The sequence below is a fragment of the Lactuca saligna genome, chromosome 3 (genome assembly GCF_052625555.1).
Source record: "Lactuca saligna cultivar CGN05327 chromosome 3, ASM5262555v1, whole genome shotgun sequence".
In the NCBI taxonomy this organism is placed as follows: domain Eukaryota; kingdom Viridiplantae; phylum Streptophyta; class Magnoliopsida; order Asterales; family Asteraceae; genus Lactuca; species Lactuca saligna.
The window spans coordinates 123,084,011-123,111,367 of record NC_136419.1 but is presented as its reverse complement, the minus strand read 5'-3'; the positions used below and the strand labels follow the sequence as shown (position 1 = coordinate 123,111,367).

General features: G+C 38.2%; 1 protein-coding gene across 1 annotated transcript in view; it reads right to left on the bottom strand.

The window, feature by feature from the left end:
- Nucleotides 1-425: 425 nt before the first annotated feature.
- LOC145035935 (uncharacterized) overlaps nucleotides 426-27,357 on the bottom strand; it is a 28,691-nt gene continuing 1,759 nt past the window's right edge. Inside the window, exons 2-10 of the mRNA XM_078984434.1 lie at nucleotides 25,322-25,337; nucleotides 18,059-18,322; nucleotides 17,612-17,998; nucleotides 16,839-16,931; nucleotides 16,366-16,757; nucleotides 15,945-16,263; nucleotides 15,435-15,845; nucleotides 15,089-15,357; nucleotides 426-446 (exon numbers count right to left, since the gene is read on the bottom strand). Of these exons, the coding sequence (XP_078840560.1) occupies nucleotides 426-446; nucleotides 15,089-15,357; nucleotides 15,435-15,845; nucleotides 15,945-16,263; nucleotides 16,366-16,757; nucleotides 16,839-16,931; nucleotides 17,612-17,998; nucleotides 18,059-18,322; nucleotides 25,322-25,337 (2,172 nt within the window). The remainder of the gene's footprint in view (nucleotides 447-15,088; nucleotides 15,358-15,434; nucleotides 15,846-15,944; nucleotides 16,264-16,365; nucleotides 16,758-16,838; nucleotides 16,932-17,611; nucleotides 17,999-18,058; nucleotides 18,323-25,321; nucleotides 25,338-27,357) is intronic.

Here is a 27,357-nt window from a genome sequence, read left to right as displayed (position 1 = left end):
TGGGCGAAGAACCTCCAGTATGGATGAAGCAGCTTTTTCAGCGTTGGTGGAAATGTTCCCTCGTAACTCATTCTTCGTAGAATCCTTTGAGCATCCTCGATTCCGATTTCCGTTGGATAGTTGGGTTGATCATCAATTAATAAAGCTTTACGAATAAAGCCTTCATTAATAACAATTTCTCGACCCTGCACTTTTGTCGTAACTGTAAAATTGCCGTCATTATCCATACGTGTCTTCGTAGTCGCCCAAAACTTGCGTATTAGATTCTGATAGACCACCAGATTGACTGTTATTGCAGACGCTAAACAACATTCACGCAATCTATGAATCATTGATCGCATGTCCGAATGAATGACCGGTGGATCCGTGGGTACAATCGCTAAGTTGTGCATATCTGCAAATTTTAGATTCGCCATAGTCTGCACTCAAACACAACTGTAAGAAACCTTAAAGAAAAGAATTTATTTTGACAAAAAAAAAAAAAAACTGTTCTTGGGCCGTAAACTCGAAGTTTACGGCCTAAGAATTTTCTTGTAAAAGCAACACATTATATTCCCGTAAATATTTTATACAAAAACACAAGCAGTAAACACAAAGTTCCTGGGCCGTAAACTCTGAGTTTACGGCCTGTGAACCTACAGTATGAATTTCTCCCAAAAATCAATTATATATTTCGAATAAACGACTGATACTTGAAAATACATAATTATAATCATCAATTGCATCAAAATAAAATAAAACCAAGTCGAAAATTCAAGTTCTCGGAGTTTACGGCCTATGCTTACGGCCGTAAACTTCGCCAAATCAGTTTTTTCGAGATTTCAAGCACAATGACACGGTGAAACACAAAACAAATTACATATTTGTGATCTAGAATTAATTACCTTTGTGATGATGTATTTGTTTTTCCGAAAATCAACAAGAAAATTTTCAGCCTTTTGAGAGGGTTTGAGACTTAGTTTGCGGCCGGAATCTCATGAGTGAGGAGATTCCGGCAGTAAACCCCTTTTTACCCTATCTTACCTTTCCTTACCCTCTTACTTGATAACTACCTAGTATTTCCAACTTCCAACAATTAAAATTAAAAAAACTTTCAGGATTAAATTAATTTCGAAAATAAACTAAAATAAAAATAAAAATAAAACCTAACAAAAATAATTTAAATTCTAGAAAAATAAAACCAGACAAAAACAAAAATAAAATAAAACTAAATAAAATAAAATTAAATAAAACAGTAAAAAGTATAAATAAAATAAATTAAAATTTGAAATTGCAAACTAAGAATTAAAAATAAAATAAAATAAAAATAAAAAATAAAACTAAAAGTAAAATTAAAATTCAAATAAAAATTTTAACAGAAAAAAACTTAACTACTATTTCTTTTGTGATTCTTGGATCAAAGTTATTGGACAATCTGATTTACTTCTCGGTACCCTCGTCTTCACATCTCCGTCTGATTGATTACCAGTATTGTGGTCCACTTAAACACGAAAAAACTTTTGACATATTTGGACACTTTACCAATGACAAGATTCATTATGATAAATCCTAAATCTTAAATAAATTTACCTTACGACCATTTAACTGACTACGACCAGGGATATTGTTGTCCACTTAAATCGAGCAGCGACATCTACAGACAACCTGTATGTGTTCAATTGTTAAGTGTACCAGAACATGTTTCCCATGTCCTGATATGCTCCAGCCTTCAAGAACTCCAGAGTACTCCTGACACCGGGTGAGCAGACAACCATTCAGAGAGAAGATAGATTTAGAATGCATATGCTGTACATCCAGGTCAGATCTCTTCCAATTACGCAAAGGATGAAACATATGGCTAACTGAAATTTCAGAGGGATTGAGAAGAGAATGGTGCATATACTATGTACCAGGTCGGATTTAACATCACGCAGAGGAGACAGTATATGGCTAACAGATAGAAAGAATTGCATAGAAAGAAGATGCAGAGAAATAGAATTGCATATGTTATAGTCCAGGTTGGATCTCTCGATCACACAGAAGAGATAACATATGACTGACAGTAAGAAAGAAAGAAAATGATATTCTACAGACCTAATTTATCGGAATTTACTAGTCGCCCCATCCAACCAGAATTAAGGACAGAATCTGCACATTGAGGAAAAGTGACTCCACGGTTTCAGATACGGTTTATTTAATGTGACCGATAGATTCCCATGTTTATCTCCCTGCTCAACCTATCCGAGCGTCGTGACATCAGGTTAAACAGATCTAACTAGGTCTAAGTTTGTCAAGTCCATAAGATTTATTAGGTTCATCTTTTCCTAGTCAGGTCCATTTAAAGTCTTTCATTCCTACCAGCACATTGAATACAGAGCGTAGACAATTCAACTTGGCTACATTATGCCGATTTAGATTGTCCGTTATCACTAGATGATTTCATTTCCCATCACAAAACCTACAATCGAAGTTGTCAACAATAAATTTTAAAATGCTAAAAAGAAATGACACTATTTTTGGATTTTTATTATTTTTTAATTTTTTTGTTGTTTTTGGATTTTTATTTCTCCCCCTAAATTTGTGCATGGGTGAGAATACGAAACAAAGTAATGCGCAAATTTAAACTATCCTAAAAAATTGAAAATGTAAATTAATAAAACCAAAAATAAATGAAGAAAAGAAAAAAAGAAAAGAAAGAAAGAAAAAAAGAAAAAAAACTTAATCCTCAAAACATATCATTTTCAAAAATCCCACAAGCACATCGAAGCGAGCTTTGTTAAAAGGTTTTGTGAACAAGTCCGCCACATTGTTATCAGTGTGAACCTGTTCTATTCGAATTAAAGAACGTTCATAACAGTCTCTGATAAAGTGAATTTTAATATCGACGTGCTTGGTTTTTGTAACAACAGCAAAATTTAGGTCAAAATTTAAAATTTTATAAAACCATAATTAAGTATACTAAGTGGTAGATATTGTAACAAGGTTTTCATACATATAAAGAACACTAAAATCCGAGTTATAACGAAGAAGTTATGACCATTCTAAGTTTCCCGACAAAAACCGGCAATACGAAGTTACGTAAAAACGCAAAGTTTCAACAAAACACTTTTTGACCTTAGGTGTCTAAATGAAAGTCATAGATATCGTCAAACCGTAACCATACATGAAAAGAACGCTCAAGTCGGACATCATTTGAAGTCAATTGGGTTAATATTCGCAAATGGGAGTCATAAATGATGAAATTGTAGAAATTCTAAAGAGATAAATGCGAAGGTGATAAATGCGAAGGTGATAAATGCGAAAGTGATAAATGCGAAGGGATGCGAAGGGTGTAAGAATGAAGATGCGAAGTATTTCACAGTAGAATGCGAATTGGGGAAGAAAACAGAAGATTTCAAATATTGTCCCTGAAGTTTCGCATTTTTGGAAATCAATACTCAACTTCGCAAATGGGAGTCATAAATGATGAAATTGTAGAAATTCTAAAGAGATAAATGCGAAGGTGATAAATGCGAAGGTGATAAATGCGAAAGTGATAAATGCGAAGGGATGCGAAGGGTGTAAGAATGAAGATGCGAAGTATTTCACAGTAGAATGCGAATTGGGGAAGAAAACAGAAGATTTCAAATATTGTCCCTGAAGTTTCGCATTTTTGGAAATCAATACTCAACTTCGCAAATGGGAGTCATAAATGATGAAATTGTAGAAATTCTAAAGAGATAAATGCGAAGGTGATAAATGCGAAGGTGATAAATGCGAAGGGATGCGAAGGGTGTAAGAATGAAAATGCGAAGTGCACGAACCCAGGGACACGTCCCATCCGACCCGCGTGCCAGCGACACGTCCCATCCGACCCGCGTGCCAGCGACACGTCCCATCCGACCCGCGTGCCAGCGACACGTCCCATCCGACCCGCGAACCCAGGAACCCGTCCCATCAGACTCGCGTACCAAGGCTGACCAGCCTCCCTATAAAAGGGCATGCGAAGGCTTCCGAAAAGGAGGCTCATTCTCTCTCATTTTTCTTGCGTATTTCCTCATTTTCCGTGCTCGTACTACCACGAAGCCCTGGTCACTTCGTGCAAGATCTGAAGGTCGATTTTCTCCCGAGAAATCCCGAGATTTCCGAGGAAAAATCCATTTCCCGAGACCTAACTCTGCCGTTTTTCCATCTCGCTATCTTCAAGTTGTCAAGTGAGTTCATACCCCTATAATCCACACTTTTAAATGTTTTATGAATATTTTTATATGCTTTTAAGGGGGGGAATACAAGTAAAACACACGATGATTATCGTATGTTATATAAAGTTTCGTTTTATACTTTTTATCAACGGAATCATATGTGATTTATAATCATTATAAAGAAACTTTTGTGTGCAAAATGCATCACGATGATATCATATCTTTCGGTAACTGAAAAGTGTTGTTATTTATATATAAATCAAACACTCCGCGTATACTATATGTATATGTGTCCACCTTTGGTACTACAAACATACGATTATTTTAGTACTACAAACATGCGATTATTTTAGTACTACAAACATGCGATTATTTTAGTACTACAAACATACGATTATTTTGGTACGAAAAACATCAATATTTTGGGATACTTCTTGTTAATAAATCAATCATATGTGATTTATAACTAGTATACAAATAGATTTATTACAAGTTCAACAGTTTCACTAAACATATTACTTCAAATGACTTTCTTAAACGTGTTTACATGATTAAAGCTCGTTATCAAACTGTCTTACATACTGTAAGCTTCCTTTCAAAATCGGTTACAAAGGTGTTTTCAAACAATGGTTTTACGTGTACTTAAACTGTCTTATCAAACAAAATACTTTCAATCATTTTATAAACTGACATCAAGTCACAAATCTTTATTAGACTTTTCAACGGTTTTACAAAACTTCTTTATGCTTTTATATTATAAATTGCATGCCTCTATATGTATAGTTATATAAGAAATGTTTAAAAGACTTAGAAAGGCTATCCACCCTATTTCCTTTTCGCGCCTTGAGATGTGGTCTGGTGGGATATTGGGTATTCGTCCGAAAGTCGTTTAAATATTAGTTATATATCATGTATACATATATGGTCATAAATGTTCCCTCAGTAATTTAGCTCCGATACAAATAGATAACAATAGTGTATAAACCTACTTGGTCGCTCATCAATTACATTCTAGTAAACTATTATAGGAATAGTTTAAAGTAAGCAAAACATGTTCACTACTACAAGAAATTACACCAGAGTCAGTTCATTCATGAGTCCAAACTACATGTTATATGAAGGAATTCTCTTACTTGAATACTTATACATGAATACTTGTACATGAATACTCTTACTTGAATACTTATACATGAATACTTTTACATAGACATTATATGGCAATTTAATATTACATGTTATATGTCTAGATATGGTTATATCGTTCGCCTTTCTATCCTTACCTTGTGATTCAATCACAACATCGACGAGGAAGACTGGGACTTTATCTCCTAGTACCACATCATACTTTGAGGGACTAACCATTCCGAAAACCACTGCTAGCTACAGAGGTAAATGAACAATCTACGGATGTTCTAGGTTGATACCATCGTGGGTATACATAAGGGACTAACTATTCCTACACCCGGCTGTTAGCAACAGAGGTAAATGAGCACTCTACGGATGTTCTAAGTTGATACCATTTCAGGTATACTACAGGGGCTCCTAATATGAGATAAACAAGGAAAAACCATCACATTTTCAAAGAGATACGTACTGTCAAAATAGTCAGGTCTAGGTAAAAGACTACTTTCATACTAGTAGGAAATATGGGATTTTCTAGAGCTTTTCATACTTATACTAAATGTTTCATCATTCATTTACTAGTCTTTCATATCAACTAATCAAAGTAATGACATTAAATACTTATGAACTCACCAGCTTAAATGCTGATAAACTCTTTCAAAATAACTTGTATTCTCAGGTTACAAATAAACAGGTGTCAATACAAGGTTTAGAGAAGATGGAGCACTCAAGACTCGTCTTTTATTTTGATAAGTTATTATCATATCTTGTACAATGAAAGAAACCACTTGTAATTAAAATGTTTATATTTAATGCAATGGATGATGTTGTTTGCTTATTTACAATTACTGTGTTGTGATACTACACATGACGTCCTCCGCCCCAGAATGTTTCCGCCATTCTTGGTTTTGGGGTGTGACAGATTGGTATCAGAGCATTGTTTATAGTGAATTAAGTATATCAACCCATAAAAGATATACTAACTATAAATACATAAGGGATTAAAAATACTCTGACCAAGAGTCTATACTTTAAATAGTAAAATATTTAAGTAGGTATACGTGCTGCATTCATACTAAAATCAGTGTCACTAGGACAATACAAAAGAATTACGATTGTTGGACAACACAAGTGGGCTTAGAGACATATGGTCAAAACTGGGAAGATATAGCCTGATCGCCTATATTATCCGAGAGTTGACTAGCATGTGCCTAAGTTTAAGTGTGTGGTTGCAACAATGCTAAAATCTTACCAACCCTACCACAAAGAGAACAATAGAACCTAACAATAAATTTAAAAATACTATAGGTGTATTTTGGTGTTACTATGATTACTTTATACTTGAGAATTAAAACGGGATCTTCATTACTAAATTGATAGTTGCTAAGTGGATACACTAAGGCTGCATGTAATTAGGATGTTATAGACTTAGAATCTATGATAATTTTGCCTTACCCCTATTCTGTGTGAATTTGGAATTAAGGTTACTTATTCGAAGGTCTATCATATTTAGATTACACATAGCTGGTATGCACTTCACAAATAGAGATGTAACTGATGAAGGTTTTCTACATAATTATCTAGATAGTTCGTCTAATAATTTTCCACTTACCCTAAATTCTCGCATAGAAATCACAGTTGGACTCCATCCCCTTGACAACCAGTATCTTTCGAATGAAGTTATAGCTGGTTGGTTTGGAGAAGAACCATAGAACGATCATCCTATGGGATGACCACCGTGATGAAGGCTTTTCTTACGATGCTAAATCCGAACTAGAGTTTGAGAACCTACCCCGAGCAGCTCCCTTTCCAATTCCTAACCCTCGTCCGACTCTTCATGGCCCGACGCCTGATTCGGTGGAATGCTTGGAACCATGGAGCCAAGGACAAGATCAGCCTATGCTATTTAATGGCGACCGAAGTTTTTACGACTTGAGCAATGAGGGCTTAGCAGATATAGTCTTGCCAATCTTGGTCCGCAGAGTGGCCCAAAATGAGATTCAAGGCAGGTCAGCCCAACATCAGATTGCCGAAGTTGTCACCGATGCGAGGATGCATACCCTCCACACCATTCATCTAGAAGATGCCCACGAGAGATCAGAGAGAAACCATGAAATCCTGTTGCAAACACTAGCTGGATCACGAGCCGAAGGCTAAGAGCTCCAAGTACGCCAGATGGTGTGCGAAAGACACCTACTTGACATGGAACGTCAATTGGTTGAACTAAGAGTTCACCAGAGGGATGACCGTCGCCGTAGTGGACGCTTTACTTTATTTCCCTTATAAAAAGAAATCGTGTTCTTCTGTTTATGCCCGATGTGGCATTTTCTATGAAATTATCTTGTTCCGTAAGTACTTTAGCTAGGTCTTTATGCTGTCAGGAACTATCTTCTATGGATATGATGTAAGACCTTTACAAGGTCATTTTCCCGAATCTTTAACATCGTGAATATCAAAGATATTGACAGCCGGCTAACTTTTGGCATCATTCCTCATATAAGTACTTTTATCTTACTTTCATTGGAGTCTATCTGAATCATACTTTAGTCAAGTCATTGGACTAAGGTAATTTATTTCAAGAGACACTTCCAAGTCTCTTTCAGTGGTTGGATCTTGTTATTCACCAACCCACGATACCTCAACTTGTACAACAAACGTCTTGAGAACATTCTACGAACTTACCTCTATTCATTACTAGGACTGCATCATAGGGATGTAGGTCAAACCTTCGCGAACATACTCTCATTCTGTACTAGGACTGCATCATAGAGATGTAGGTCAAACTTTTGAGAACATCGTGGTACTCTTAACATGAACAATCTAAGTACATCAGGGTCAACCAGAATCGCTTACAAATCTTTACCCTTTTATGTTACAGAATCATGTCGCCAAAGAAAAACGAGCAACCCATCAACCAAGCACCAACCCTCCAGATCGATGCAACTACCGTTCAAGCTGCAGTCTCGGCTGCTGTGTCAGCTTTTCTGACCCACCTTCATGCTAACAATGCGAATGGTAGCGGGATTAGTAACAACAGTTCCAATCCAAGTAACAATCAAGTACCACAGCGAACGACAAGCTACCATGACACCCCAATTTCCAAGACAAAGAGAAACAAACGAAAGTTTTGGGATAGGATGAAGGACAAATCGCGTAAAGGGACGAACAAGAAACAACCACGAGTAACGACCTCCACAACTACGGTATCTATACCTCCTACTACCGTCCCTTCAGAAACACCAGTTGTCCCTAACCCAGCCCGACAATATGCTGGAAACCTCCCAAATTGCATCAAATGTAATTATCACCACTTTGGACCTTGTCGGGGGAAGCAGTGCTCAAACTGCAACAAAAAGAGGCACACCAAACGTTACCGCAAGAGTCTATCAAAACCGATCAACAACCCGCCCAACGCCGATGGAAATCCGACTTGCCATCACTGTGGTGAGTATGGGCACTATAAAAGAGATTGCTCGAAAAAGGAAAGAACCTACGTTCCCATAACTCCTACCCGACGTTTCACTTCCACCACCAATATGGGTACTGTCCATATATGTCACCAATGCGGTGAAATTGGACACCTCCAGAAGGATTGCCCGATAACGCAGAACTCTGGCGCAGACGGGAAGATTCTCAGAATCACAGCTGCAGGAGAGCCTGCTCAAGAACCACGTTAATATAATTAAGGTGTTTCGTTGTAACAGACGTATAAACTATCTAGGACTAGTGCAACTAGAGTCTTACCTTTTGCGAGATCCTGTCTGTAAATGAATTCTCGTGCTGCGTATACTTGTCTTTTGTAGTATATCTTATTCGCAGCAATAGTCTAGTGGTAAACCTAAAGTACTGTAACTCTGTTCGTGGGTGCACGGTTGTGTTTTGTCTGTAAACGTCTTATGTTTAATTCTAATGTCTATAAAGTTTTTGTATGATTCCGACATTATCATACAATCAGATTCCATTTGATCGACGCGAAAACAACTTCACACGTACGTCCCTATCTTCTAGATCACTTTTCCAGGAGTACCTCTTAGTTATTGTTTCTCATCCTTTCCGAAGAAAAATTCAACAAACCGCCCCGAAGTACCACTCGTACAACATGTCAAGTTCAATCCAAAGACCCATACGGTTGATCTATTGTTGAAGAATGTATACATAAGGGTAGTATATAATCAAGGTTCTACAGGTTTAGAATTGATGATTCCACTCTAACTTCTTTTCCTCGTTGGGATGTGAGCTTAAAGAAGAATCATTTATTCGACTACCTTTTCAATCTTAATTATATACGACTCGTATACGCAAAACTGAAATTGATGAACCAGGTATGAGTTCTAAGATGAACTTCAAGATGGAGACTACTTAAGAAGACTACGAGTGATCATGCTGCCATGCGAGTAAACTTAGAAGCCCAATGCGTATCCTTTCTGTCGATTGGGACAAGAAAGTCAGATAGAACAAAAGTACCTACCATTTTTCCTTAAGTCATGAGCAATCATACTTTAGTTTAGATCTTCACGTCACCTAATCAACCACAAGGTTTTGACTTCATAATCAGTATGAATTGGTTTTGTTCTTATACAAGAGGAAAGGTCACTGCCTATACCTCAAGACAACTTAAGACACAGGGAGTTAACTATACAACACGTGATCTTGAGTCAGGAGCAATGATAATCGCTCTGAAGATCTGGAGGCACTACTTGTAGGGTACAAGGTGTATTAATTTCACAGTCCACAAAACACCCAACATATCATTTAGAAATACCACGCTTACAACAAGTCAAATCCAAGCTCAAAAACTAGCAGTGAATCCAACCATGAATTTCAAAACATAGCTGCCCTAATTCATCGAGTGAATATGCTAACAGTTAGAAGAACATAAGTAAATAAAACCAAAACCGCACGATCCCGATCGGTCGAAGTGATAGGTGGAGTAATGAAAGTCCGCTGAAATACACACATTAGGATCTAGATTCATAAAGGAACAAGAGGAACAAATGGACCATAAGCACTCACGCCTGCCTGCAAAAATTGGAGTCCCAGTCAAAATGCGAATTTCGGGACGAAATTCTCTCTAACGAGGGGATAATGTAACAACAGCAAAATTTAGGTCAAAATTTAAAATTTTATAAAACCATAATTAAGTATACTAAGTGGTAGATATTGTAACAAGGTTTTCATACATATAAAGAACACTAAAATCCGAGTTATAACGAAGAAGTTATGACCATTCTAAGTTTCCCGACAAAAACCGGCAATACGAAGTTACGTAAAAACGCAAAGTTTCAACAAAACACTTTTTGACCTTAGGTGTCTAAATGAAAGTCATAGATATCGTCAAACCGTAACCATACATGAAAAGAACGCTCAAGTCGGACATCATTTGAAGTCAATTGGGTTAATATTCGCAAATGGGAGTCATAAATGATGAAATTGTAGAAATTCTAAAGAGATAAATGCGAAGGTGATAAATGCGAAGGTGATAAATGCGAAAGTGATAAATGCGAAGGGATGCGAAGGGTGTAAGAATGAAGATGCGAAGTATTTCACAGTAGAATGCGAATTGGGGAAGAAAACAGAAGATTTCAAATATTGTCCCTGAAGTTTCGCATTTTTGGAAATCAATACTCAACTTCGCAAATGGGAGTCATAAATGATGAAATTGTAGAAATTCTAAAGAGATAAATGCGAAGGTGATAAATGCGAAGGTGATAAATGCGAAAGTGATAAATGCGAAGGGATGCGAAGGGTGTAAGAATGAAGATGCGAAGTATTTCACAGTAGAATGCGAATTGGGGAAGAAAACAGAAGATTTCAAATATTGTCCCTGAAGTTTCGCATTTTTGGAAATCAATACTCAACTTCGCAAATGGGAGTCATAAATGATGAAATTGTAGAAATTCTAAAGAGATAAATGCGAAGGTGATAAATGCGAAGGTGATAAATGCGAAGGGATGCGAAGGGTGTAAGAATGAAAATGCGAAGTGCACGAACCCAGGGACACGTCCCATCCGACCCGCGTGCCAGCGACACGTCCCATCCGACCCGCGTGCCAGCGACACGTCCCATCCGACCCGCGTGCCAGCGACACGTCCCATCCGACCCGCGAACCCAGGAACCCGTCCCATCAGACTCGCGTACCAAGGCTGACCAGCCTCCCTATAAAAGGGCATGCGAAGGCTTCCGAAAAGGAGGCTCATTCTCTCTCATTTTTCTTGCGTATTTCCTCATTTTCCGTGCTCGTACTACCACGAAGCCCTGGTCACTTCGTGCAAGATCTGAAGGTCGATTTTCTCCCGAGAAATCCCGAGATTTCCGAGGAAAAATCCATTTCCCGAGACCTAACTCTGCCGTTTTTCCATCTCGCTATCTTCAAGTTGTCAAGTGAGTTCATACCCCTATAATCCACACTTTTAAATGTTTTATGAATATTTTTATATGCTTTTAAGGGGGGGAATACAAGTAAAACACACGATGATTATCGTATGTTATATAAAGTTTCGTTTTATACTTTTTATCAACGGAATCATATGTGATTTATAATCATTATAAAGAAACTTTTGTGTGCAAAATGCATCACGATGATATCATATCTTTCGGTAACTGAAAAGTGTTGTTATTTATATATAAATCAAACACTCCGCGTATACTATATGTATATGTGTCCACCTTTGGTACTACAAACATACGATTATTTTAGTACTACAAACATGCGATTATTTTAGTACTACAAACATGCGATTATTTTAGTACTACAAACATACGATTATTTTGGTACGAAAAACATCAATATTTTGGGATACTTCTTGTTAATAAATCAATCATATGTGATTTATAACTAGTATACAAATAGATTTATTACAAGTTCAACAGTTTCACTAAACATATTACTTCAAATGACTTTCTTAAACGTGTTTACATGATTAAAGCTCGTTATCAAACTGTCTTACATACTGTAAGCTTCCTTTCAAAATCGGTTACAAAGGTGTTTTCAAACAATGGTTTTACGTGTACTTAAACTGTCTTATCAAACAAAATACTTTCAATCATTTTATAAACTGACATCAAGTCACAAATCTTTATTAGACTTTTCAACGGTTTTACAAAACTTCTTTATGCTTTTATATTATAAATTGCATGCCTCTATATGTATAGTTATATAAGAAATGTTTAAAAGACTTAGAAAGGCTATCCACCCTATTTCCTTTTCGCGCCTTGAGATGTGGTCTGGTGGGATATTGGGTATTCGTCCGAAAGTCGTTTAAATATTAGTTATATATCATGTATACATATATGGTCATAAATGTTCCCTCAGTAATTTAGCTCCGATACAAATAGATAACAATAGTGTATAAACCTACTTGGTCGCTCATCAATTACATTCTAGTAAACTATTATAGGAATAGTTTAAAGTAAGCAAAACATGTTCACTACTACAAGAAATTACACCAGAGTCAGTTCATTCATGAGTCCAAACTACATGTTATATGAAGGAATTCTCTTACTTGAATACTTATACATGAATACTTGTACATGAATACTCTTACTTGAATACTTATACATGAATACTTTTACATAGACATTATATGGCAATTTAATATTACATGTTATATGTCTAGATATGGTTATATCGTTCGCCTTTCTATCCTTACCTTGTGATTCAATCACAACATCGACGAGGAAGACTGGGACTTTATCTCCTAGTACCACATCATACTTTGAGGGACTAACCATTCCGAAAACCACTGCTAGCTACAGAGGTAAATGAACAATCTACGGATGTTCTAGGTTGATACCATCGTGGGTATACATAAGGGACTAACTATTCCTACACCCGGCTGTTAGCAACAGAGGTAAATGAGCACTCTACGGATGTTCTAAGTTGATACCATTTCAGGTATACTACAGGGGCTCCTAATATGAGATAAACAAGGAAAAACCATCACATTTTCAAAGAGATACGTACTGTCAAAATAGTCAGGTCTAGGTAAAAGACTACTTTCATACTAGTAGGAAATATGGGATTTTCTAGAGCTTTTCATACTTATACTAAATGTTTCATCATTCATTTACTAGTCTTTCATATCAACTAATCAAAGTAATGACATTAAATACTTATGAACTCACCAGCTTAAATGCTGATAAACTCTTTCAAAATAACTTGTATTCTCAGGTTACAAATAAACAGGTGTCAATACAAGGTTTAGAGAAGATGGAGCACTCAAGACTCGTCTTTTATTTTGATAAGTTATTATCATATCTTGTACAATGAAAGAAACCACTTGTAATTAAAATGTTTATATTTAATGCAATGGATGATGTTGTTTGCTTATTTACAATTACTGTGTTGTGATACTACACATGACGTCCTCCGCCCCAGAATGTTTCCGCCATTCTTGGTTTTGGGGTGTGACAGTTTTAGAGTGTTGGACTGGGTTCTTAGCAATTTGAATTGCTACTTCATTATCACAATATATAGAGGTTTCTAAGTAATTCAAACCGTAGTCCAACAGCTGATGTTGGATCCAGATAACTTGAGAACAACAAGCTGATGCAGCAATGTATTCCGCCTCTGCTGTTGAAGTCGAGACAGTGTGCTGCTTCTTGCATTGCCATGAAACTAACCTGTCACCTAGGTATTGACATCCTCCTGAAGTTGATTTCCTATCATGCTCACAGCCTCCATAATTGTTGTCAGTAAAAGCATAAAGATCAAATTCAGAATTCTTCGGATACCAAAGACCTAATTTAGGGCTTCCTTTGATATACCGAAAAATTCTTTTAACAGCAATAAAATGAGAAAGTTTAGGATTAGCCTGATAACGTGCGCATTGACAGACTGCAAACATAATGTCCGGTCGACTTGCAGTAAGATACATCAACGATCCGATCATCGATCGATAGAGAGTTTGATCTACGGGCTCGCCTTCTGGATCTCGAGTCAGGAGAGGTCGTTCAACCATCAATGTAGAAGTAGATTTAGCATCGTGAAGTGCGAACTTCTCAAGAATATCCTCCACTTACTTGGCCTGATGTAGTAGGATTCCGGTTGAATTCTGTTTAACCTGAAGCCCCAAAAACGTGGTCATTTCTCCCAAAGAACTCATTTCAAATCTTTTCTTCATTACACTTTCGAACTCTTTGCAAAGCTGTTGGCTAGTTGATCCAAAGATTATGTCGTCGACGTATATTTGTATGAGTATCTGGTCCTTGTCGACATGCTTTATGAACAATGTTTGATCGATAGTGCCGCGAGTGTAACCATGTTCGAGCAAGTGCTTTGTTAGAGTTGCATACCATGCTCTAGGAGCTTGATGCAGCCCATATAACGCTTTGTCCAACTTGTAAACATGATTAGGATACTTCGAGTCGACAAACCCTAGAGGTTGATCAACATAGATTTCTTCCTTCACTTTGCCATACAAGAAGGCAGTCTTGACATCCATTTGAAAGACAGTGAAGTTCATATACGAAGCATACGCTAGGAAGATACGAATCGCCTCCAGGCGAGCTACGGGAGCATAAACTTCAGTGTAGTCAAGACCCTCGACTTCTCGAAACCGACGGACTACCAGTCTAGCTTTGTTTCGCACAATAACCCCTGAATCATCCTGCTTGTTACGATAGACCCATCGTGTGTCAAGAGACTTTTTGCCCTTCGGTAACTCAACTAACTTCCAAATACCGAGTTTTTCAAATTGGTGCAATTCCTCATGCATTGCATCCACCCAGCTAGGTTCGTGTAGAGCCATTTCTACATTCTTGGGCTCAATTTTTGAGATAAAGCAGGAATACAGACATGTATTTACGTCTCCACTCTGGCTTCTAGTTTTAACACCATCATCTAGCTGGCCAATAATGTTTTCGATCGGATGATCGCGTTGAACTCTTGAGGGTATTTCTTGGCTGATATCATTTAGAGAAACAGGAAGAGTGTGAATGTTGATACCTCCTTCATTTGCTGGTTGCGCAGCACCAGATGGTTCTGCGACATATTCATCTGCAATAAGATCAGGAAAGAGCAATTCCATAAAGGTAGTAGAGATAGCGGAAGCATCATTTGGAACAAAATCTTTCTCTATAGATATATGAGGTATCGTTCCAGCATTAGAAGAATCAGTATGGACTGATTGAGGACTATCATGTTCCAAGAACGGGTCCCTTGAGGAGTAGAAGAAGACTCTCCCGAAAATATTGTAGAAGGCTCCCCCTCAGATGTAGTAGAAGGCTCCCCCTCAGATGTAGCAGGAGATCCTCCCTTATGCGAACCAGAGGTCTCTCCCCCAAGTGAAGGTTTGGCTTTCTCTTTTGATGAAGCAGAGGATTTAGATACAAGCTTGTACACGACTTCTTCGTCTTCATCTTCAGAGATGCTCTTCCAATGCGAACCAGCTCTAGATACATTATTTGAGTACACGTTTAAGGATTTGAAAAGTGACGTGTAATCAAACAACCAATCTGGACCCACTCTTGCGTCTGTCTCATTCTCTTCCAACCAACGCACGTCATAGGATTCCACAATCTGCTTGGTTTTCTTATTGTAGACTCTATAAGCGGTGCGAGCAGCTTACCCCACAAAATAACAATCATCGGCTTTGGCATTAAACTTCAGGTTGGCATCTAGGTGAAGAAGGGTGCAAGGACAGCCAAATACTCGGAAATGACTGACTGACGGCTTGTTTCCATAGTAAATTTCATACAAAGTTTTCATTTGAGCTTTGTTGATAAGCACACGATTATGAACATAACAGGCAGTGTTTATCACCTCCGCCCAAAAGAAAACAGGCAGCTTTGAGTCACACAAGATCGTTCTTGCAGCGTCTTTGAGTGTTCTGTTCCGCCTTTCAGCAACACCATTTTGTTGAGGTGTATGAGCTAAACTAAATTGACGCATGATACCCTTTTCAGCACAGAAGTGATTGAGAACAAAATTCTTAAACTCTGTTCCATTATCGGTACGAAGCGCCTTTACCTTATGATTGGTCTGATTCTCAACAAGTATTATGAACTTTTTGATCAATTCAGTGACGCCAACTTTGTTGGATAGAAAGAAAACCCACGTAAATCAAGAGAAATCATCAATCACAACTAAACAGTAAGAACTTCTGTTGATGCTTAGCACGTTCACTGGACCAAACAAATCCATGTGAAGTAGTTGAAGAACTTGACTGATTGAGTTAACCTGTTTTGGCAAATGCGGATTTCGATGATGCTTTCCTTGAGCGCATGACACACATTTGTCAAACGTGATAGAGTCTTTGACAGGCAATCCACGGACCATCTCATTATTCGCAAGACAATTTATATTCTTGGCGTTAGCATGACCTAATCTTCGGTGCCACAACATTGCAGCTTGCTCGGAGATCTTGGAGAATAGACAAGTAACTTGTTCTGGGAGATTGCTATTCATATCAATGATATAGGCGTTCCCATCCCTTTTCGACTTTACGAGAATCCATTCTTCTGGGATGACAAAGCCTGGCTTTAAAATCATGCATTCCTTGTCAGTGAAATACGTAGAATAGCCCTTGTCACAGATCTGAGAAACGCTTAACAGACTGTGTTTCAACTCGGGATCGAAATTCACGTTTTCGAAACTTAGAACTCCATTTGACACAGTTCCCTTTTGAGTGATTTTCCCTCCATCTCCACCTGCAAAAGAGACATACCCCCCATTAAATGATTGAATGCTGTGCAGTTGGGTGATATCTCCCGTCATATGCCGGGAACAGCCACTGTTGACGAACCATGGTTCGATGACATTTCCCCGCAACTGTCCCTACAAAATGTGCGGGTTTAATTAGATTTGGGCACCCAGGTCATGATCTTCCTAGGTGATCCCGATGCCTTTTTAGATTTATGACTCTTAAACTTCTCAGGGGACACAGATGATGTACTGGGAACAGGTTTGGGCCTCCATTTATAATTAGGTTTTTTGTATGTCTCAGTTAACTTTGTCATTTTATGCTTAACAGTCTGCTTACAGCATGTGTGACTTCTACCAGAGTTGGTTGAAGATCCACTACTGCTTTGGGATGAGCCTGAACTTGGCGTGGCTATGCTCCTTTTTGGCTGACTGCTTGGGCCATGGTGATTAAAAACCCTTTTATGTCTGTTAAAAATATCCCTTTTTCTATTTCATTCATCTGCCCAATCATCATTTCGAGAATGACTTCTAGAGGAGTTTCTATTTAAAGACCTTCCTCTGAACTCGTTCTCCCCTCTTGGAAGATTATGACTTACAAACATTCGATTAAGATAATTTCTAGCAATATGACCACTAGTGCCACAATTAAAACAAATCTGCTTGTTATTGTTGGAACTAGTACTACATTGATCAGATTTGTTTTCCCTACCAACGCCTTTGCTTCTCTCACAAGAACGAGCAACAATATTAGGTTGTGAGGCAAATAAGGGTGCTTTACTGATGGAGGGTTGTGAAACTAGTGGTGTCTCAACATTTTTATCACAAACATTCAAATTGTCAACCAAATTGTTCAAAAATTTATCAGACATATTAAAAGCATTCAAAACTGTATCAGTATCAGAAGAAATAAAAACAGTATCAGAAGAATCAAAAACATCACAAGAACTATTGTCACTCAAAACATTTGAAAAAGAATTGTCTTTGTTTAAAATTAAAACTTCAGGTTCGGACTCAGGTTTATGTTCAGACACAGATCCTTTAACTTCGTGCTGTGACTGATTCAAGGATTGATCTGCAGGAGAAGTAGAAATGTTAGTACTTTCAACATTAATAAATCCTCCCGAAACAAAACCATAAGATTTGTCATAAACCATAGAAGATTCATTGGCAATTTCTTCCTTGGACAGTGGCTTATGTAGATATGAATGATTAAAGGGAGGTGGCACATTATTATATCCTAGACCTTTTGATTGATTTCTCTTAAATTTCATGGTGTGATCTATCATATTTGCAACTACTTCACTTGAATGATCATAACTTCGAACATCAAGCTTGGCAGTTTCAAATTTGCCACTCAAGGATTCAATTTCAGCCACTAGTTCTGTGTTTTGTTTGACTACATAAACATAGTTTTCACATTTATTACTGTAGTCCTCCTGTAGTTTTCTAAAGTCTTTTATTTTTGATTCTAGTTGAGCTGAAAGACCCTAACTTTCGTATTTATGAAAGACCCAAACTTTCATATTCGACATTATAGTTACTCCAAAACATGCTACTTGCATATTCATAATAAAACAATATTTTACATTGATAAAGAGATTACAAACTACTAGATACAAACCGAATAATTTAAAGTGTTATATATTACATAACTTCCCAGGATTCTATAGTTTTATACATATGGGAGTGCAAAATACAATAGTTTCAAACTATTCATAAACTTCTATCGATACAATAGTTTCAAACTATTCAAAAATCTTCTACCAGTATATAACTATACTGGATGTTTATCTCCTGCAATTTATTAAAAATCGAGAGGGTAAGCGGTGACGCTTAGTGAGTTCAATAATAGATACAATATAACGTTATGCCATATATATACATTAATAGGGCAGAAGCAAAGAGGAACAAGGAACAACAAGGGCATATGTGAATCCTATGACAAACATTCCATATCAATCATTGATTTGATTTAAAGACATACAATCAATGAGACATAACAATTTCCATGCTTGATATACATCAATAAAGCTTTGGCCCAAACGGCACAGAAGATATACAACTTCGGATTAACATTTCGGTAGATTTCAGGCTTATAGCCCTGTCTAACCTTCTGCCATTACCATAGAATAGAATTCATTCTCTTACGGAGACATGTTCCACATGGCCAAAGGCTACATACTAGTACCAACGTGAATCTAAGTCCTTTCACTGATCACATGGTCAAAGGTATTTCTTTGCTATTAAAAATAGCAAATAAAAATAACCCGGGAAAATAACCTGGAATAATAACACTGAAAAGCACGTAGCACATATAACATATAACATACAATTATTTCTATATATTAAACTCACCGTGAAATAACCGGGGGCTAAAATATTAATTTGGACAGTACTTCGGCTCTAAATATGACTTTCATCGTTGAAAACCGGGCTCTGCGAAGGTAGACCTTTGAAACCGAAAAGATAAATTTTTCGGGCTTCTCGGGAGTCTCAGGGCGTGTTTCGGGCTTTAGAATCAGTACCGGGGCTTCGGGAGAAGTGGAAGTAGAAGAAATATAAGTTTAGGGGTGAAAAGGGGCAAATTTCAAACATTTACCCGGGAGGTCTCGCACCCCTTATATAGGGCCGAGGTTCGGATCCGAAGCGAAGGGAAGAGGACAGGTGGCTGCGAGGCTCGGACCAGATGGCAGCTTCGGCGAGGCTCGGATGCGAGGAGTCATCAGCTTCAGGCGTGTCATCGGCTGGGTCTTCGGCTCGGTCTTCGGCTCGGATGCGGGGTGGAGGCCGATGCGAGGCGCGTCGGATAGCCATTGGACCGCACCCTCGGTCGAATCAGCATGCAACACGCGAGTTGGGCACGAGGCAGGTATGCGAGACTCACGTGACGACTTCGAACTCCTATGCGACACGCGTCGCTTCTCGGATGCTCCACGCAGCAGCTTCGTACACGTGGCCAGCTTAGAGCGAGGGTGACGTGGCTGACACTATTCATACGAAAATTAAATGAAAAATGTGCCAAATCTTGTAAAATCCATAACTTTTGCATACGAGCTCCGTTTTTAACGTTCTTTATATGCACGCAAAGCTAAAATTATGCTCTACAACTTTCGTTGAGACTTGGTCGGCTAATTTTGACTTTAATTTTAATATTATTATTTTTAATAGACCGGGACAGGAAAATCCGTTAAAATTCATAACTTCTTCATCCGACGTTTGGTTTCGTCAGACTTTTTACCGTTGCACTACTAAAGACGAGACCGTCAATTCTCGTTTAGGTTGTGTCGGCTAAAAATCACTCGATTTAAAATTCGAGTTTTTAGCTATCTACTGCTAATCTGAAACTTCGAAAAATCATAATTTTCTCATACGAAGTCAGATTCAAACGATCTTTATATGAAAGTTGATTATTTTCACGAGTTCTACAACTTTCATTTACATCACTAAGGCTAAAAATTAGTTTATCGAAAACTAAATTTTTACGCGACAAAGTATTTTCCGGATTTATCACGGATCTTCGTTTGGTCATAACTTCTTCGTTATAACTCGGATTTCGATGAGGTTTTCGCCTAAATGTTTCTAACGAGATTATCTATAACTTTCAATAATAAAATTTTACTTATTCCAAATTTTATATTTTCACTATATTTAGTATTTTGTTTTTAATTGGAATCTCATAAGACTTCCAACATTTTATGAGTGATTCTAAACATAGTTTTACTTCATTTCTAGTAAAACTATCTGTTAGAACTCAACATTCAAATTCACTTAATATTTCATAATATTATTTAGTTAAAACAAGATTTCAAAACGTGTATGTTACAAATACCTCCTCCTTTTGAGGATTTCGTCCCCGAAATTACATCGATTAAAATAAATGGGGATATTTTGCTCTTATCTCATTCTTATTTTCCCAAGTATAATTTGGGCCTCGATGGTGTTTCCACTTGACAAGCACCAACTCCACTTCTTTATTACGTAGATTAGTTGTTCTTTCATTCACGATCTCTTCCGGCTCTTCTCCATATCTTAACTTATTATCCAATTTCACCTCGGATAATGGAACTGTCTCATCATTGATGCTCAAGCATTTGCGCAGATAGCTCACATGAAACACATCATGAATACCTGCCAAATCTTCAGGTAATTCTAAGCGGTATGCTTGCTTTCCAATTCTCTGGATGATTTTGAAAGGACCAACAAATCTAGGACTTAACTTTCCTTTCTTCCCAAATCTCATAAGGCCTTTCCATGGAGATACCTTCAGCATCACGAAATCACCCACTTGGAATTCTATGGGTCGTCTTCTCTTTTCTGTATAGGACTTCTATCGATCCTGGGCCGCTTTCATTCTTTCTCGTACGATTTGAATTTTGTCGGTGGTCTCTTGAATCATTTCAGGGCCTCCAAGGATCTTTTGTCCTATATCTCGCCAACATAATGGAGTACGACACTTGCGACCATATAATGCTTCATATGGTGGCATTTTGATTGAAGCGTGGTAACTATTATTATATGAGAATTCGACAAGAGGTAAGTATTTATCCCAGTTACCACCGAACTCCAAGACACATGCATGAAGCATATCTTCTACTGTTTGGATTGTTCTCTCTGTTTGACCATCTGTCTGGGGATGATAAGCTGTGCTGAGAGCAACTCAATATCCTAATTCACGTTGCATGCTCGCCCAAAAGTGAGAAGTGAAGCGAGTATCTCGATCAGCAATGATCTTTAGTGGCACACCACGTCTTGCCACAATTTCATCCGAGTATACTTGTGCGTATTTCTCCATTGGTGCCGTTTCACGCATGGCAAGAAAATGAGCACTTTTAGTCAGGCGGTCGACGATTACCCAAATGCTATCATGTTGTCTAGCAGTCTTTGGCAATTTGGTAATGAAATCCATGGACAATTCCTCCCATTTCCATACAGGAACACTAAGACTTTATGGGGTTCCATAAGGTTTTTGGTGCTCTGCTTTGACTTGTAAGCATACTAAGCATTCCTGTACATATCTTCCAATGTCTTTCTTTAATCCAGGCCACCAATAATCAGCTCTTACATCATAGTACATTTTACTTGTACCAGGATGGATTGACAGTTTAGATTTATGGGCTTCATCTAAAATCTTCTGTCTCAATCCACCGATGTTTGGAATCCACAGCCGATTCTTGAATACTTTTAATCCTCACGGATCATCAAGTAGAGCATCATTATAATGTATCATCCCTTCTTTCTTCACATTTTCTGGCTTTAGGGCCTCTTCTTGCCATTTCTCTAATTCATCTAAAATAGTGAATTTTACTGTAGTATGAGTAATGGCATAACACATACTATTGCGATAAACTTTTCTGCTAAGTGCATCAGCAACCACGTTAGCTTTTCCAGGATGATATAGGATTTCACAATCATAATCTTTGATCAGCTCCATGGATCGTTGTTGTCTCATATTCAAAGTTTGCTGACTGAATTTGTACTTGAGACTTTTGTGGTCGGTAAATCATTGACACTTTGTACCAAAAAGATAATGCCTCCAAAGTTTTAGGGCAAATACCACTGCAGCGAGTTCGAGATCATGAGTGGGATAATCCTTTTCATAATCTTTTAGTTGTCTTGAGGCATAGGCTATCACTTTGCCAAGTTGCATCAACACACAACCGAGTCCCAATCTTGAAGCATCACTATAAATGGAGAAGTCATCATCACCTTCTGGGAGTGATAAGATTGGAGCATGAGTCAAAAGATCTTTTAGAGTTGAGAAAGCTCTTTCTTGGGTTTCACCCCATTCGAACTTCACTTCTTTCCGTGTAAGACTCGTGAGAGGTACGGCTATACGAGAAATGTATTTAATGAATCTCCGGTAATATCCTGCGAGACCTAAGAAACTACGAATTTCGGAAGCATTATGGGGCACTTCCCAATTTTGAATGGCTTCGATTTTGATAGGATCTACGGATACACCATCACTAGAAACAACATGGCCGAGAAATTGAACTTGGCGAAGCCAAAATTCACATTTCAAGAATTTAGCATATAGTTTCTCCTTTCGAAGAAGTTCCAATACCGCACGAATATGAATGGCATGATCAGCTTCAGACTTGGAATAAATTAGAATATCATCAATGAATACGATGACTGATTTATCAAGCATTGGGCGGCATACCCGATTCATCATATCCATGAATACAGCCGGAGCGTTTGTTAAACCAAACGGCATAACAAGGAATTCATAATGCCCATATCGAGTACGAAAAGCAGTCTTCGGTACATCCTGCTCGTGAACTTTCAACTGATGATAGCCAGATCTTAAATCAATTTTTGAGAAATAGCTAACACCATGAAGTTGATCGAAGAAATCATCGATGCGAGGTAGTGGGTACTTGTTCTTGATAGTCACCTTATTCAGCTCACGATAATCAATGCACATCCGCATCGATCCATCTTTCTTCTTGACAAACAGTACTGGAGCACCCCAGGGAGAGGTACTCGGTCGAATGAAACCCTTGTCAAGTAGTTCTTGCAGTTGGATCATCATTTCTTTCATCTCAGCTAGCGCAAGACGATAATGAGTCTTTGCAATCGGAGCAGCACCAAGCACAAGGTCAATTCGAAATTCTACTTGCCTCTCCGGAGGAAGACCAGGCAAGTCATCGGGAAAAACGTCAGGATATTCGTTAAGAACTAGAACATCATTTACAATTTTCTTCTCCTCTTTTGAGACATCAACTGTGTAGGCCAGATAGATGGAACACCCTTTTGATATGAATTTACGAGCTTTAAGGAAAGAGATTATTTTTAAGAGCCTTTGTTCACCGTAGACATAGATAGGATTCTCCCCTTCAACAGGAATGCGTACTATCTTTTCAGAGCACAAAAGTTTTGCGTGGTTCTTTGATAACTAATCCATGCCGAGAATAATATCAAAGTTGGGCAAGGAGATAGGGATCAGGTTAGCGAGAAAAGTGTAGCCTTCAATTTCTATAACACAATCCCTATAGACTTTATCAACAAGTAATGATATACTTCCCACAGCATCTACGTGAAATGGTTGCGCGAGTACAAAGCATGCAATTTGAAAGGAATGCGCAAATTCGTAAGACACAATAGAATCTGAGGCACCAGAATCAAATAAGATGTGAGCAGGTCTAGAGTTGACAAGAAATGTACCCGTCACAACATTCGGGTCCTCGCGGCGCTCGTCTGAGGTAATCTGGAATGCACGACCCCTAGCTTTTGGCACTTCCTCCTTTTTAGTTGGAGTACCCTTTGATTGTTGAACAGCGATTTGGCTTCTCGCCGGTTGTTAAACAGAAGCTTGACTTCCCGTCATCTGACTAGTAAGAGTAGGGCAAAAACGCTTCTTGTGGCCCGTAATACCACATGCATAACAAGTAACATCCTTTCTTGGGTAAGCTGGCTTTATATGACCCTTTTCTCCGCATCCATAACAGACAATGGATTCCTTGTCTATTTTGCATTGGCCCGTATGATTCCTTCCACAAATACGACATGAAGGCGATTGAATAGAAAAAGATTGTGATCTACCGCGTCCACGAGAGACACTTTGAGTTTGAACTTGATTACCAGGCTCAGTCCGAACGGATCGAGCTGGTAGAAAAGAAGGAACAGTTCTTTCAGTACGTGGATGCTTCGGAGCAGTAACAGCGGCACCACGTATTTCTAAGTCATGCTCACGTCTTCGAGCATATTTAACGGCTTTATCGAATGACAAAACTTCTCGATTGGCAACGAAATCATGGATCTCATGTCGTAGTCCCTCCATGAATAACTGAATTTTCTCGTCTTCAGTTGAAATATACTTTGTAGCAAACCTTGATCTTTGATTAAACTGAGTTTCATACTCATTCACAGTCATTCCTCCTTGTTTAAGTTCGAGGAATTCCTTCTCCAATCTCCTCCTCATGTCTAGAGGACAATACTTCTCTAGAAAATGAGTTTTAAACATTTCCCAGGCTAAATTCTCTTGGTCAAACCCGTTGAGAGCTTCATATGTTGCTTCCCACCAGACCAAGGCTTCTCTGGTGAGCATTGCGGAAGCATAGTTAGCCTTGTCTTCATTATCCACATGAGAAAGACGAAACACTTTCTCTGTGTTCTGGATCCAAGTAAGAAAAATAATGGGATTGAGAATACCGGAAAACTCTGTAGCACCACTACCCTTGAAATCTTTGAACGAGGGACGCTTCACCTCTCCTTTTGAAGATTCTCCAGTGGCTTTCTCTTTTCCTTTATCACCGTTCTTTTTGTGTTCTTCGAGAGTCTGTTGAATAACACTGGTAAGTTTACCCAAGAGTCGCTCCTCACGAGGAGATACTAGAGTATTCACTTCCTCGGGTTGAGGACCTCCACCAACCTGAGGGGTATGGTTACTAACCTGTTAAGCCATTGCTCTGCAATACAGAGTAACATTGTATTTTAGAATATTAGGGTTTATTATTACCTAATACTTTTACTTATATATTTCCTATGGTTTGTATCCCTATACTTACAATGATTAAGTTTATATATTGAACTTCCAATAGTTTAAGTCTAAATACCAATCCGTGGAATTTAGTTCACTCAAACTACTGCTCTGATACCATGATTGAAAGACCCTAACTTTCGTATTTATGAAAGACCCAAACTTTCATACTCGACAATATAGTTACTCCAAAACATGCTACTTGCATATTCATAATAAAACAATATTTTACATTGATAAAGAGATTACAAACTACTGGATACAAACCGAATAATTTAAAGTGTTATATATTACATAACTTCCCAGGATTCTATAGTTTTATACATATGGGAGTGCAGAATACAATAGTTTCAAACTACTCATAAGCTTCTATCGATACAATAGTTTCAAACTATTCAAAAATCTTCTACCAGTATATAACTATACTGGATGTTTATCTCCTGCAATTTGTTAAACATCGAGAGGGTAAGCGGTGACGCTTAGTGAGTTCGATAATAGATACAATATAACCTTATGCCATATATATATATACTTTAGTAGGGCAGAAGCAAAGAGGAACAAGGAACAACAAGGGCATATGTGAATCCTGTGACAAACATTCCATATCAATCATTAATTTGATTTAAAGACATACAATCAATGAGACATAACAATTTCCATGCTTGATATACATCAATAAAGCTTTGGCCCAAACGACACAGAAGATATACAACTTCGGATTAACATTTCGGTAGATTTCAGGCTTATAGCCCTGTCTAACCTTCTGCCACTACCATAGAATAGAATTCATTCTCTTACGGAGACATGTTCCACATGGACAAAGGCTACATACCAGTACCAACGTGAATCTAAGTCCTTTCACTGATCACATGGTCAAAGGTATTTCTTTGCTATTAAAAATAGCAAATAAAAATAACCCGGGAAAATAACCTGGAATAATAACACTGAAAAGCACGTAGCACATATAACATATAACATACAATTATTTCTATATATTAAACTCACCGTGAAATAACCGGGGGCTAAAATATTAATTTGGACAGTACTTCGGCTCTAAATATGACTTTCGTCGTTGAAAACCGGGCTCTGCGAAGGTAGACCTTCGAAACCGAAAAGATAAATTTTTCGGGCTTCTAGGGAGTCTCGGGGCGTGTTTCAGGCTTTAGAATCAATACCGGGGCTTCGGGGGAAGTGGAAGTAGAAGAAATATAAGTTTAGGGGTGAAAAGGGGCAAATTTCAAACATTTACCCGGGAGGTCTCGTACCCCTTATATAGGGTCGAGGTTCGGATCCGAAGCGAAGGGAAGAGGACAGGTGGCTGCGAGGCTCGGACCAGATGGCAGCTTCGGCGAGGCTCGGATGCGAGGAGTCATCAGCTTCAGGCGCGTCATCAGCTGGGTCTTCGGCTCGGACGCGGGGTGGAGGCCGATGCGAGGCGCGTCGGATAGCCATTGGACCGCACCCTCGGTCGAATCAGCATGCGACACGCGAGTTGGGCACGAGGCAGGTATGCGAGACTCACGTGACGACTTCGGACTCCTATGCAACACGTGTCGCTTCTCGGATGCTCCACGCAGCAGCTTCGTACACGTGGCCAGCTTAGAGCGAGGGTGACGTGGTTGACGCTAAAATTATGCTCTACAACTTTCGTTTAGACTTCGTTGGCTAATTTTGACTTTAATTTTAATATTATTATTTTTAACAGACCGGGACAGGAAAATCCGTTAAAATTCATAACTTCTTCATCCGACGTTTGGTTTCGTCAGACTTTTTACCGTTGCACTACTAAAGACGAGACCGTCAATTCTCGTTTAGGCTGTGTCGGCTAAAAATCACTCGATTTAAAATTCGAGTTTTTAGCTATCTACTGCTAATCTGAAACTTCGAAAAATCATAATTTTCTCATACGAAGTCAGATTCAAACGATCTTTATATGAAAGTTGATTATT